We start from the raw sequence: 13,090 nt of genomic DNA, 5'->3' as shown, positions 1-13,090 counted from the left end.
ATATTCGTCAATTCCTCGGGGTATCATATCAGTCAATGCATTTGGCTAGTAATTAGCAGTCTGTAAGGTGACGTCGGGCGTTGTCAAAGCATATTCACATCTGATGGCAATGAGCAAGTAGGTAATGTCCATAAATACTAGCAAGTCAGTTGTTCCTTTTATTTACCTAGTTACGTCGAACGCCAATTGCCAGTGATCACGAATAGAAAGTAAAGACCTCTTACCTAGGTCGAATGTCGTGCAAATATGCTACCCTGTCGCGAGGGTCTTGATACCTTCCAGTTTGAAGCCATGCTGTTGGATCCTTTTCAGCCTCTCCACTCGCTACCTCACATCTTGACGCGGAACAAGTAGCGGAGGCGGACTTGGGCAAGGTCGTAAGCAATGTACTCGTTGTACATGAGGTATGCGCCTGGAACATTGGTGGGGCCTGGCGTGACGCTCACGTCGGGCTGCGAAATCGTTAGTACTGGATCTTTGCGTTACAGTTAGGGCGCGGCTTGTCCTCACCATTTGGATACCCTTAAGGTCCGGGTTGACACAGCTGGCATCCTTCCACTTGCTCGGCCCGGTGTTACCCTGACCCCAAGTGGACCACATGCCGCCCGCCTTTGCATCATCACCCGCGTTGTAGCTCGCGTTCGTGAGCTTCTGCATCGGGTCTCCAAGTTCGGCCTCACAAAGCAGCAGCAACGCTTGACCCCCTGAGTTATAAGAGGCGCAGTAGTTTGCTGACTTGCTCGACATGTCGGCAAGGTAAATTCCCTTGCCAAACATGTAGCCCGACACGGGAGCCTCGGGAGGGGCGATACGGAGACCCTGACTGAGAATACCACCATAGTTGGTGACTCGGGAGCCATGCCACAGCAATCTGCGGTCCGACTTGATGGATGAGAACTCGCTCTTCTCGAAGCGCTCCAGCTCGCCCTGTCGTTCAATCCGGAAGATGTCCTCAATCTTGTAGGTGTGGCCGTGGGTAGAGCCCTTGGATCCATTCAGGTACTCGGCAAGAAGGGTGAACTCTGTGCTCTTGCGGTCAAGGGGAGTCATCTCCTCCATTCCAAGACCCTGGTACTGCCTGTCGGCTTGGTGAACGTCCGTGTTCTTGCGATCAACCTTCATAAGGTCCGCTGCGACCTTCATGTCGGACAAACTGTCGAGCAAGTCGACTTCCTTCTTCAGCATAGCACCAGAGCCAATGATGGGCGGACGGTTGCGACCAAAGGCGTGGGGAATCAGCGAGTAGTATGAGTTGGACAAGTGCTCAGTCGCAGCCGGGACAGACATGTGGTATTCGGAGTCGGCAAGCGTGCTATCGTTGAAAAGAGCGGCCAAGTCTTTGAGCACCTGAAAACCTCTGAGAATGGTATTTTTGCTGAGCTTTCCGAGGGGCAGCTTGTTGGCATCGTAGTTCATGGAGGTCATGGCCTCACGGAAGTACTGCTGGTTGAAGATGAGGCCCATCAGGTCCTGCACCGGTTGAGGAAGGGATGATTTGACTGGGTCTGCCATGTCGTCGTCACTGTCATCTTCTTCCTTTTTGACGTCGCCGGCCTCCCCCGCCTCGTTGTCATCTTCTTCGTCGTCCGAGTCTGGCTCGTAGCTGCGCTCAACAAAGGCATACTTGCCGGGTTTGGGAGGGTCTGCGCGCTTGGCCCAGGCGATACCGCTCTTGTCTCTGAACTTCTTGTCATAGTTCTTCAACGCATCGTCGAGGCTGCCATTGCCGAGAACAGCAGACTGGCCGAATTCTCCGACTCGGCCCCAGCGGGTCCATGTTTTGAACGTTTTGCCATCTTGGACAAGCTGCGGGGGTGATTAGATGACGGCTTGGACTAGTAACATCAATTGGCGTGTACATACCTGAATACGATAGAACTTGTTGTTATTGTTCGAGGCGTTTGTTTGGTTCAGAGATGCGTCGTAGATGACACCGTCAGGTGCAATGTAGACGGTTCCCTGCACCTTGCAGCCCTCATCAAGAGGAACCACGATTCCTTTGGAGGCGGTCTGGGGGTCACCGCTTGCAGCCTTCTTTTTCACGTCGGTCTTGTCGTCAGCATCGTTAGCCGCGGCCGCAGAACCAGCAGCCTTCTTCTTGCCCTTGGCACCGGCGGCAGCCTTTTGCTTCTTCGCGTCAGGTTTGACATCAGCATCACTGTCATTGTCAGACTGGGCATCTGCCTTGACGCGTTTCTTGCTCGCGGCACTGGCCTTGGACGCAGTGCTGGTTTGAGACTGCGACTGCGAGTCGTTCTGCTGAGAGCTATTGGACTGCGCTGAAGCTCCATTCTTCTTTGTGGACCCGTTTGTGGCTGCGGCCGGGGGAGCCTTTGCTTTGGTCGTTGCGGTTTTGCCGGGCTCAAAATCGCTTTCGGCGACCTTGGACCCCTGAGACTCACACGTCTCGGCCCAATCGAGGGTGACGATGAAGATGCCGTTCTTCTGGGCGGAAGCAACTTTGGTGGTGACAGCTTTGAATTCCTCAAGTGTCGTAATAAGATGAGTGGTCTTCTTGGTAATTGACTTGGCAATGCCGGCACCGAGTGAGGAGAGCCACGACTCGAGATCCGTCCGCTTCTTGTCAAAGGTGCCACTGATGGCGATGACAGTGCCAGCCAATGGCTGGGCCGCAGGGGTCGTGGGAGCAGCGCTTGTAGCTGCTGCAGCTGTTCTCCCTGATCGCCTTGGAGCGGACATTGTGGGCGGGATGTGGAGGTTATGCGCCTACGTTTACAGGGGAGCTTGAGTGTGTAAGGGAAACAAAGCTTCAAAAGTATGACAGGGGGGGTCCGTGTTGAGTGACCGAGTCCAATTGATGGTGGTTGAGTGAGACTCTGAGATGGAAAAGAAAGTGAAGATGAAAGGCGAAAAGATGAAAGGGAGTCGAGATGATTTATTTCGCTGTGCCTCCTTGGACTTTGGATCAGAAAAACAAGTCAGCTCATTGCCAATTGGAGTTACCTCACCTACCTACCTAGTACCTTGGGACCTTGGGACCTTGGGACCTGGGTGGAAGGCGCCGCACGCTTTCAGCTCCTTCTGGACGAACCAACATGGTCCTGCAGGCACCAACGCCGCTGGTGCCTGGCGCACGAGCCACCGCGACTGCTCGAGGTCCTCGCGAGTTCACGTGCCGTTTCAACATCAAGGTTCCGCCGTACCACCACGAGTAACGGAGTACCTCGCTGGTCAACACTTTTCAGTGCCAATCAAAGTACCTGGACACTTGACGATGTTTCCCTCCGGAGATGCTCTTCAGTTTTAGAGGAGCTCCTGCCTGGAGCAAGGTCTTGGCTTCAAATTGCAGTGTACCTCAACTTTGCCATCTGAGGTATCCAAATTGCTTCATGCCCATCCATTTGCCAACCTTGATTGACTTCCTTGAGCGGGCCAGCTGCCTGGATATGTACATGGTGGGCCCTTTGATCCCGACTCTAGGCTCTACACCGACCAGAATACAACTCAAGAAACAATTACATGGCCAGCATCACCAGACTAAAAAACTCGAATACTCGACTCAGTCGCTGGACTCCCTCCTTCACAGGTTGCCCCAAAAAGTGTTGATCGTAGAAGGAGTCGGGCAGGGTTACGGCCCGGGCCTAATTGTGTTCTTATATTATCGTCTACTGAAACACAATCGGATAAAAGCCTTGCTCATAGGCTATCGCATCTTCAAGGCCATCCAGCGCCTCCTCAATCTCATCTGGAAAGTGGCCTCCTGACTCCATTTGTTCTGGACCGGGTATCAAGTCGTCAGCCGTTATGTAGTATTCACCTCTCGCCAGCTCCGCCATCCTATTTCACGGCCACGGAAGCAGCTGCCACGTTGACGAGACCGTAGGACTCTAAGAACGGCGCCTCGCAAGAGCTAAAGAGAGTTGCAGCATGTAATTACTGACCTTGTATCGCGTCCAACATGTCGTCTTCCAACATGTCATGGTCCATACCATCGTCAATGTCATCGTCCATGTCATCGTTCGTGTCTTCATCATCTTCTTCGTCCGAGTCCGGGTTACGCTCACGCTCGGGCGGGATATCCACCATGATTTGCTTGGCCAAGTCTCCCACAAAATGCCTCCAGTCGATGCCTGTATACTCGCGTCTGCTCACACTCTTGTCTGGCACTCCGTCTGTGGCTTGGAGCCATACCCTAGCGCTCATCATAGACATGCGCTGAGCAGGGCAGCCGACCATGATGTGTTTCAGATCGAGATCGGGAATGCTGCGCAGACTCTGAAGGAATCGAGCCCACATGTTGATAATGGAAATGTCGCCTCTCACGTTATAGTCCCCTTGAACAGCTCCTGTACGGGTGCGGAGCGTGACCTTCCACATCTCGAGATTCTTGAGTGTTGGTGCAAGCTTTTGCACGACTTTGAGAAGCCGCTTCGGCTCGACTTCTACGAAGCCCAAGTTAATCTCTTCGAGGTGGGGGAATGCCACCGGAGCTGGAGGCGTCGGTAGCTGGTTGTCGTCCGGTTCAGAAAGAGCACTGGAGGCAGGTGTACCCAGCCAGTCGATAAATTCATCAATAGCATCCGTGTTGTGGCCTGGGTGTGCAAAGTTTAACCGTAAATGCTTGAGGTTCGGCATGGCACCCAAGAAGAGACGCAGGAGATAATCGTATCGACGCCGTTGGTGAGTGCCCGGGCTACCTGTGAGTGACGTAAATCGTGAGGGGCCAGTTGCTACGTTCACAACACATATGAAGGTCTCGAGGCCCTCGAGGATGGGGACGACCTTGGGCTTGAGGTACTTGGTGAAGAGGTTGTAAGCGTCGTCAGAGGGCACGCCTTGCTGGTGGCGGAGCAGTTCGAAGGCACTGGGCCGGGCAGCAGCATTGCCAAGCGCGGTGAAGAGGGTGATGAAGACTTTGTTGGTGTAGGCGACCATCTCTTCGATAGGTATGCGCAGAAGATCTACTCCGGTATATTGCCGGAGCGTGGTGGCACCGTAACTCGCCCAGCTGACCTCGAAACCATCCCGAAACCCCCTTCCCTTGGAGTGGTAGTCACGAATGCCCACAGTTTTGAGGTTCTTGAGGTTTTGGAAAGCCTCCGTCAGCATAGCAACGTCTTGACCGCTGTTGACTAGGGTGTGGTGATCGGATTGGGCTTCGCGATAGCGGGTTTCCTTGGCTTCCTCTCCTGGGGAAAAGTAATGACGTGTGAATGTGTTGAGGCCGATGATGACATAGTCGAGACAATCACTCAGCCGTGACTTGCTGATGTCGATGAGGGTCTGTAGGCTGAATTCGGTGAGCATGAATTGGCGTTGAGTAAAGAACTCCTTCATAAACAGATTGAACATGGACTGCTCTATGGACCTGCATGTCAGACGAAGGCTTCCCAGGTCGGGGGTTGACAATTGATCAGATATGCGAATGAGAACCTCGAGAGGAACTTTGTTGAAGGGCGATTTGGACTGAGGGTTTGCCGGTGCATCCATGACTGATGTTGACGGCCCTGATGCCGATGGTGTATGCTGTGACATTGTGGGAAGGCGACAGCAGTGCGCCAAGTTATTGATGCACCGATCCGTTGAACTTGGGGGAATTCGAACTTGAAAATGAGACTGACAACGACAACAATATTAGCTGGATAGTCTCTTCTTTAGAGAATAAACGGAAGAGAATCAAAGACGCGAACGAAAGATACCAATGTCTGTTGGGTCGATGGACGTAATTATTAGTATTGAAGTCCAAATGAATCGGAATAGGTGGGGCGAGCTTCACGATCCAGGCAGAAGCGGGGAACTCGAAGGTAAGACTCTTGCTTTTCGAAAGTGTCAGAAGCGGGAAAGAATTGGCCGAAATGGAAAGATTCGCACAACTCAAAATGATCAGGTACCTTGGGTTGCCTATTCACTTGAGATTTTTACCTACCTTAGGTACGATACAATAGGTACCTAATTGCAAATGCTGGGCAGGAGCTGCTGCTTCAGCCTTGCCGAATCCGATCGTTGCCTGTCGGTACCCGTGTGTCGATACCCGTTCTGGGTCGTTCCTGCCTTATGGTATCCGAATTCTGGAAGGTGACGTGCAGTACCTTAGGTAGGAGAGGTCGCACAACTGCTGGAAGGTGCGACCAACGGCGCAGACTGCCTTGGGTTGTCCTGGCTGATTGGCTTGTGACTGCTCCAGTTTGCCCTTTTTAGGGAGCTTGTTCGCCGGAAAGCTGCTGTAAACCATCTTTAAGTTTGGTGCCTCCAGTCTGGCAATGGAAGCTGCGTCCAATTGGCAAGGGCGACCACAGTGACATTCGAGATTGACAAGAAGCTTGGGCCATCACCTGCCCTCCCGCCGGGAGCACGGGAGCAACTCCAGGCTGTAGCGCACCTTCCATTGATGACTTCCATGGGAGTCGGGCGATCTTCGGGTTCCCAATCACCAGCCACCCCTCGCTACCTCAGTGGATAAGGCGATAAGGTAGTCAAGCCACATGAACATGTGGCTTTCTCGCGGTGGTTCACGCTTCCCCGACAATGGAAATTGGGTTCAAACTCTATCGTCGGCAAAACCAGTCGTTTTTGCCCTTTTTGCATAACTAAGGAAATTCAACAATCGAGCAATCCTTGAGCGATCCCGTCGGCTTACTTATCTCAGTTAAAACAGACTCTCGGGGGCGGCTATTTGACGCCATATGAGCTTAATCCATCGTCCTCTTGACTTTGACAGGTGGGAAGTCGGCTTGCGCACTAACGAACATCTTCAATCGTCTGAATCAGTCTCACTTTCACCCACAGACAGCGTGACCAACACTCGACTCAAGACAAGACCGTCTTATCTGCCGATCAGACTCGCTGAAGAGGGAATGGAAAAGCAAAGACCACTAACCCACCGTGCCACCCACTCAGTCCCTTGGCGGAGATGGCGACTCGCAAGTTTTGCCACTACGCCTCACTCTGTCTGATTATACAAATTGACACTGGGCAGTGAGTTCACTCAGAACGAAAGCGAATTACATCACACTGCCACCGTGCCACGCAGAACACTCACCACACAGTATCCGTACGGATACACACCGAGCCCCTATGCCCCTGAATGACATATCTCGCCTCCGAAGACTGGAGCCACGATGGATCAGATTGTGTTTGGTCTGCTCTCTCGGAATCAACCGGCCAAAGTCACATTCGGCACGGGAGCCATGTTTGCTTGCGGGTGGCTGTTTCTCTTTCATGCTCTTTGTTTTTTTATTTTCTGCCCTGGACTGGAGATCCGGTTCATCGCGCCGACGTTTGGCTCGGAAGTGTCGCAGATTTATCGCTGCTGACATCTGTCCCCAGCAGGGTTACTTCAACACCTCGATGCGACTGTCTTGGCAATGAAGCTAAAATACTACGGCCAATTTCATCAATCCAACATCGTGCCGGCGTCAACAGCGCGAAAAAAAAAAAAAAAAAAAAAAAAAAAAAAATACACGCAGGAAGTTTATCATAGTACGGAGGGAGATCAAGTGATTATCTGATTATTCACTGGATCGTTCGGCGGAAATTCTCAAAAGAAACAACAGAACTTGGCTGACCAGGAAAGATTGCGCAATCGTTATCAAACATCAGGCATCTTTACAGCCGGCCGAGAAAAGCTGATCTCTTGGACCGTTGGATTGTTCTACAGAGTCAACAGACACCCGTTGGAGGCTCACTCATGCCCATGCAGCGAATTTCGGCCAGAGTCCACAGCTCACACCGCGTCGCCAACTATCTCTCTTCGAATATTTTTCATATTGGGAGTTTGTCCGGCTGGGCGCTCCATGATCCATCAATCATCAGCCCGGGAGGCCAACCAAACAAGCCAGAAACATGCAAGACCAACACTCATCCCGAACTTACAGTCTTACATCGATAATGAGCGCGGGCTGAAGAGTCGCACCCGACGTGGGGCCATCCCGTTGAGCGAGCTTTGAGATGAAGGGGTGCAGCGAATACGCAGCTTGGCAACGCAACGTCCAGGGCCCCCGACGGTGCCCACATCACGCGCAAAAAATGTGCCAATTGTGGTCTTTGGCTCCTCAAATTCCCTTTCAACCATGCCACCTCCAACGGTCAGCGGTGTCGAGCATCCCGCCCGGGCTTGGCCCCAGCAGAAAAGATCAAGGTCATCTCAATCGTCACAAAGCCCAAGAAAGCCAATACTTGTTGGCCTTTATTCGCGGCGACGGACCCATAAGTTTAAACTGATAGAGAAGGTGAGCGCCCTGCAACTCCCGGGGGCCGCTTAGGATTGCGGACGGGTCTGCTCTTACGGATTCTAGCTAGTCTCTACGGATACTCAGATACTAGCACGACTAGCAACGGAGCGGCGTAGTCCTTGAGAAGCGAAGCAGGCACGCAGGCCCGCCGTCTTTCAATCTTCTTAAGACGTGCCAAGACGTTGCCAAGACGCGTACGTGGGGAGCCTCAACCGTCGTTCTCGTCATTCACTGGATCCGGACCTTATTTCTCCATCCTCCGTCCAACATCCCATCCACTTCTTCTCCAGAATGGGCCAAGTTGGCGGAGATGAACCGTAGAGGGGGTGGGATGCGACGATACTTGGCTCATAAACAACTCACACTATGCTGACGACGACCTCGAGATAGCCGCTGCTGTATCTGTCTTTGCAGAGTGCTGGGCAGGTTATAGAAGCACATCATATTCCTCTTCGACAGCGGTGGATTTGTCCGACATGGTACGGGCGGTGCGGGATGAGGAACAAGATGACTATGATGGATCTCTACACGTAGTTCCTGGATATTTTCTGCTCTCCCCTTGGCTTCCACTTGGCAATCCTTTGCCTTTTTTCCCCCAACCCCTGATTCCCTGATCTCCCGGCCTCAAGCCCAGTGCTGTTGATTGCTCCAGTCTGCAAACCCCTCGTCCTCGCAGTCGCCATGCTCTGCTTGGCTGTCCCCATCTGATCATTCTGGTGATGATCAATAAGCGCAACCCCCCCACTGTCGTCCCTAATCACCCCGACTCATCCAACTCATCCCAGAACCCCGTCGATGGATCCTTCGTTACACGGCTGCACTGTTTCCCCCCCGTCGGGTGCTCTCCAGCAAACATGGAGGCGTAGACGAACCGGCTTGTATCCGATCTTGGATTAAAAAGAGCTCCCTTCCCCCCCAGCCTTAGCCGTTTTTTGAGGAAGCTTGGCGACTCAGATCTGGTTCCTTCATCCGCTTGCTTCTCACTCTCCTGTCGTGATTCCCGAATCTCGACATAGTCACTCTTTTGAACCCCCCCAAAGCAAAGCAAAAACCCCCCATATCAAAGCCAATAATGAAGTCCGTCCTCTTCTTCGCGACCGCCGCGGCGGCCGCCGGCCCTTACCTCGCTTGGACTGCCGACTCGTTCACCAAGCACGAGATCGACAACAAGAAGCCGTACCACTACACCAAGGCCGTCCTCTACGACGGCTTCGAGGCCGCCATCGAGCTCACCAAGGATGACGCTCTCGTCGACTGGTACCGCAGCCGTATCGATGACCTCGTCGTTCAGTCCAACGGCAGCATCCTGAACTGGAAGCCCACCACCTACTCCCTGGACGAGTACCGCATCGGCAACAACATCCTCTGGTGGTACGAGCGCACCGGCGAGGAGAAGTACAAGACCGCCGCCAGAACCATCCGCGACCAGCTTGTTGAGCGCCACCCCCGTACCGACGAGGGCGGCTTCTTCCACCGCAGCCCCGACTACGACTACCAAATGTGGCTCGACGGCATCTTCATGGCCGACACCTTCTACGCAAAGTGGACCTCCCTCTTCGACAAGGATAACACCACCGCCTGGAACGATATTGTCAACCAGTTCGAAGTTATTGACAAGCACACCCGCAACTACACCACCGGTCTCCTCTACCACGGCTTCGACGAGAAGATGGAGGCCGTCTGGGCCAACCAGATCACCGGCGCCTCCCCTCTCACCTGGTCCCGTGCCGTCGGCTGGTACGCCGTCGCCCTCCTCGAGGTCCTTGAACTCCTCCCCCGCGGTCACCCCGGCGTCACCACCCTCTCCCGCTTCTTCGTCACCCTCGCCGAGGGCCTGAAGAACGCCCAGGACAGCACCACCGGCGGCTGGTGGCTCATCATGGACAGCCCCTACGTCGGTCGCCCCAAGAACTACATCGAGTCCTCCGCCTCCGCCCTCTTCGTCTTCTCCTGGCTCAAGGGTATCCGCCTTGGCCTCCTCCCCGAGCGCCGCTTCTTCCCCGCCGCCGCCAAAGGCTACCAGGAGCTCACCACCTTTGTCGTCGAGAACGCCAACGGCACCGTCAACTGGAACGGCACCGTCGAGGTCGGCTCCCTCAAGAGCAACGCTAGCTTCGAGTACTACACCTCCGTCCCCATCGCCATGAACGACTACAAGGGTGTCGGCCCCTGGATGTTCGCCTCCTACGAGTGGGAGACCTTCAACCAGACCTCCGCCGGTGGCAGCCGTCCCCGCGGCCCCGGTCGTGGTGGCCCTCGTGGCGGTCCTCGTGGCCCTCGCGGTCCCCGCACCTTCAACCGCCGCTACCACTTTTAAGAGAGTAGAGATGGAAGTGTCTAGGAGAACCTAAAGACGTGACGGAAGCATACGGCCGATGAGATCAAAGAGTCATGGCCCCTCAAGCGTGTACATGAATTAAACTTAATTTCTTAATCCCTCCTATGGGGGCGTCTGTACATTTTTTCTTTCTCCCTCCATTTACATGGACATAGATTCGTTTTTCCCTGATAATGTGCCGATCGTCTCCTTGATGCGTGATTGTCTGGCTGCTTGCCTTATACCTACTTTGATACTCGCCAAGGCAGGCTCCTCAAAGCACCATCGATTCTGTAGTCATGTTAGCCAAGTTCACAAGTGCCTCTCCACGTAAACTTACCTTCTCAACCCCTCGGCCACGATTTCCTCCTCCTGCGTATACACCAACCGAAACCACCCTGGCGCAAGACAATGCTCCTCCCCCGGATGCAAAAACACACCCCTCTCAACAAACCTCTCCGCCAGCGCAAACTCCCTCTCTCGATCCGACTCGTATCCCTCCCCCTCTTCCGGCGGCGGCAACCACGGCGACAGGTCAATATACACAAACAACCCAGCATTCGCCTCCACAAACCCAACCCCCATCTCCCTCAGCCTCCCCGTGACAAACTCATACGCGCCCACGATAGCCCGCCTCGAACTGGCAATAAACTCATCATGCCACACCCGATCCTCAAACATGGCAGCCGCAATCGCGACAGACGGCCCAGCAGGACTATGAAATCTCACCACACTCGAAAACACCTCGTGCAGCGCCGCATTCCTCGACACCAGCGCGCCCAGCCGCAGTCCCGACGACGCAAAGTCCTTGGCCAGGCCGTACTCCACGTGTACCAAGTCCGGGTCAATGATGCCTGCCGGGTCGATAGACAGCACAGACGTGAACCCGGGCAACTCATCGGACGACCTAAACACGGACAGCCCATACACCTCGTCGCTAACAAGATGAATCTTGTGCCTTCCACAGAACCGCATAATCGCCACAAGCGTCTCGCGCGGATAGCACCGTCCCAGCGGATTACTCGGATTCACAATCATCACCGCTCTCACCCTCACACCCCTCGCCTTCTCCCTCCTTACTGCAGCCTCCATCTCCTCAACCACCACATCCGGCAGGAAACACGTCTCGGGCGTGGTATCGGCATACACAACCTCCACTCCCATCTCATTCCCGAAATCGAGCTCAAACCGCCCATACACCGGCCTCGGCACCAGCACCCCTTCTCCCGGCGATGCAAGCGCAAACGCAAGGATACACTGCACGGCCGTCGCCCCCGCCGCGACTCTTACATGCTCCGCGTCCAACGGAGCATAGGGACTGAACGTCACGTTCAAATGAGCCGCCATTGCGGCGCGGAGACGGGCGCCGCCCGCGGTGCTGTAGCTGTATCCAAAGACGTCGGGCGTGAGCGGGACCGTGCCCGCAAAGGCGGCGACGGCGGGCTGCATGAGGGCGTTGCTTGCGCTGCCGAACGAGATGAGCCCCGAGGGGTTGGTGGAGGCCGAGTAGGTCTGGACGGGGGCGAAGCGCCATGGCCGGTGGAGGGCCGATGCGGTTTTTGCGGCGCGGGGGGAGAGCATTGCGCCTTTGGGGGATGTGGTGCAGGTCATTCGTGCTGTGTGTGTGTGTGTGTGTGTGTGTGTGTGTGTGTGTGTGTGTGTGTGTGATCTTTGGAGAACAAATCCTGGTTGATGATGGGACCGTCTTAGTTGGAGGTCCGGAATGAGGTTCTTTGTCATTCTAAGAATGGGTTCAAGAGACTTTGGGTGTTGCTGATGTAGTCGCAAGGGCACCTCGGAGGAACAGATCCCGGCCGAGCGACCGGCATCCGGCGCGGGGAAAGAGCATGGAAGGCTTCCAGCTTGTTTTGCGCACCTCTGCGGCCCTCTCAGCATCCCTCGATGATCGGCCGGCGGGTCCCGCTATTAGGCGCTGATGTGTTTCGTTTCAACTTGCGCAAAAGCGCTCAATTCCCACCTTGAAGCGATGCGTCTGCACACTGAGTTGTTCGTAGACTATTCAAAGTTCAAATTTCGCTGTTCTATTTATGAGCTCCACTGGAGGGACGAAATGGCATTGGCGGTAGAAGGAGTTGATGTTGCGCGGATCTCCGGGCCGGCGGTTGATGTTCCGACACGGCCCCGCAGACGGTCTCGGCTCCGGTGTACTACGGAAAGTCCACTGATATTTCCCATATCTTGACGCAGTCTACTTCATAAATCAGCTATCGGGACTCGAGTCCTTTTTCTCTACGCGTCTACGCGTTGCTCTCGTTGGTGTAAGGAAATCATTGCACCCTTTTAATTAGATTAAGAATGAAAGCAAACGTTTAACCGAGAATTCGGCCACATGATGTCAGTCCCTCAGGTACTGGCACATGGAGGACGCAATTAAGTTAAATTTCCCGTCAACAAGCAATCTTTCGGGAATCTGGTACTCCAGCAGCCATGAGTACACGCAGTCTTCTGGATGTCGATACCTATAAATCATGCAAGCATCAAGAACTTACAACGTACCGCAGCACCCAGAAGATGGCCGGGATCATTCCAGCGCAACCAGCAATGAGGAGCCATGAGCACT

General features: G+C 54.2%; 4 protein-coding genes across 4 annotated transcripts; 1 reads left to right on the top strand and 3 right to left on the bottom strand.

The window, feature by feature from the left end:
- Positions 1–329: 329 nt before the first annotated feature.
- Positions 330–2,700, bottom strand: N0V96_009294 (uncharacterized protein; the record flags this gene model as incomplete). Its single annotated transcript, XM_053195926.1, has 3 exons — positions 330–452; positions 511–1,806; positions 1,864–2,700. 3 exons carry the CDS (start codon positions 2,698–2,700, stop codon positions 330–332), a joined length of 2,256 nt encoding a protein of 751 aa, XP_053046659.1.
- A 1,194-nt stretch (positions 2,701–3,894) lies between these two features.
- N0V96_009293 (uncharacterized protein) lies at positions 3,895–5,451 on the bottom strand (the record flags this gene model as incomplete). Its single annotated transcript, XM_053195925.2, has 1 exon — positions 3,895–5,451. The coding sequence occupies one exon, from the start codon at positions 5,449–5,451 to the stop codon at positions 3,895–3,897; it is 1,557 nt and encodes a 518-aa protein (XP_053046658.2).
- A 3,813-nt stretch (positions 5,452–9,264) lies between these two features.
- N0V96_009292 (uncharacterized protein) lies at positions 9,265–10,509 on the top strand (the record flags this gene model as incomplete). The annotated part of the gene is made up of 1 exon (XM_053195924.1): positions 9,265–10,509. The coding sequence occupies one exon, from the start codon at positions 9,265–9,267 to the stop codon at positions 10,507–10,509; it is 1,245 nt and encodes a 414-aa protein (XP_053046657.1).
- A 336-nt stretch (positions 10,510–10,845) lies between these two features.
- Positions 10,846–12,090, bottom strand: N0V96_009291 (uncharacterized protein; the record flags this gene model as incomplete). Its single annotated transcript, XM_053195923.1, has 1 exon — positions 10,846–12,090. One exon carries the CDS (start codon positions 12,088–12,090, stop codon positions 10,846–10,848), a length of 1,245 nt encoding a protein of 414 aa, XP_053046656.1.
- Between the last annotated feature and the right edge of the window lie 1,000 nt (positions 12,091–13,090).

This window comes from Colletotrichum fioriniae, assembly GCF_027942845.1.
Source record: "Colletotrichum fioriniae strain IMI 355084 chromosome Unknown scaffold_12, whole genome shotgun sequence".
NCBI classification, from domain to species: domain Eukaryota; kingdom Fungi; phylum Ascomycota; class Sordariomycetes; order Glomerellales; family Glomerellaceae; genus Colletotrichum; species Colletotrichum fioriniae.
Note: the sequence above shows the minus strand (reverse complement) of the source record. Positions and strands in the feature narration are given on the sequence as shown.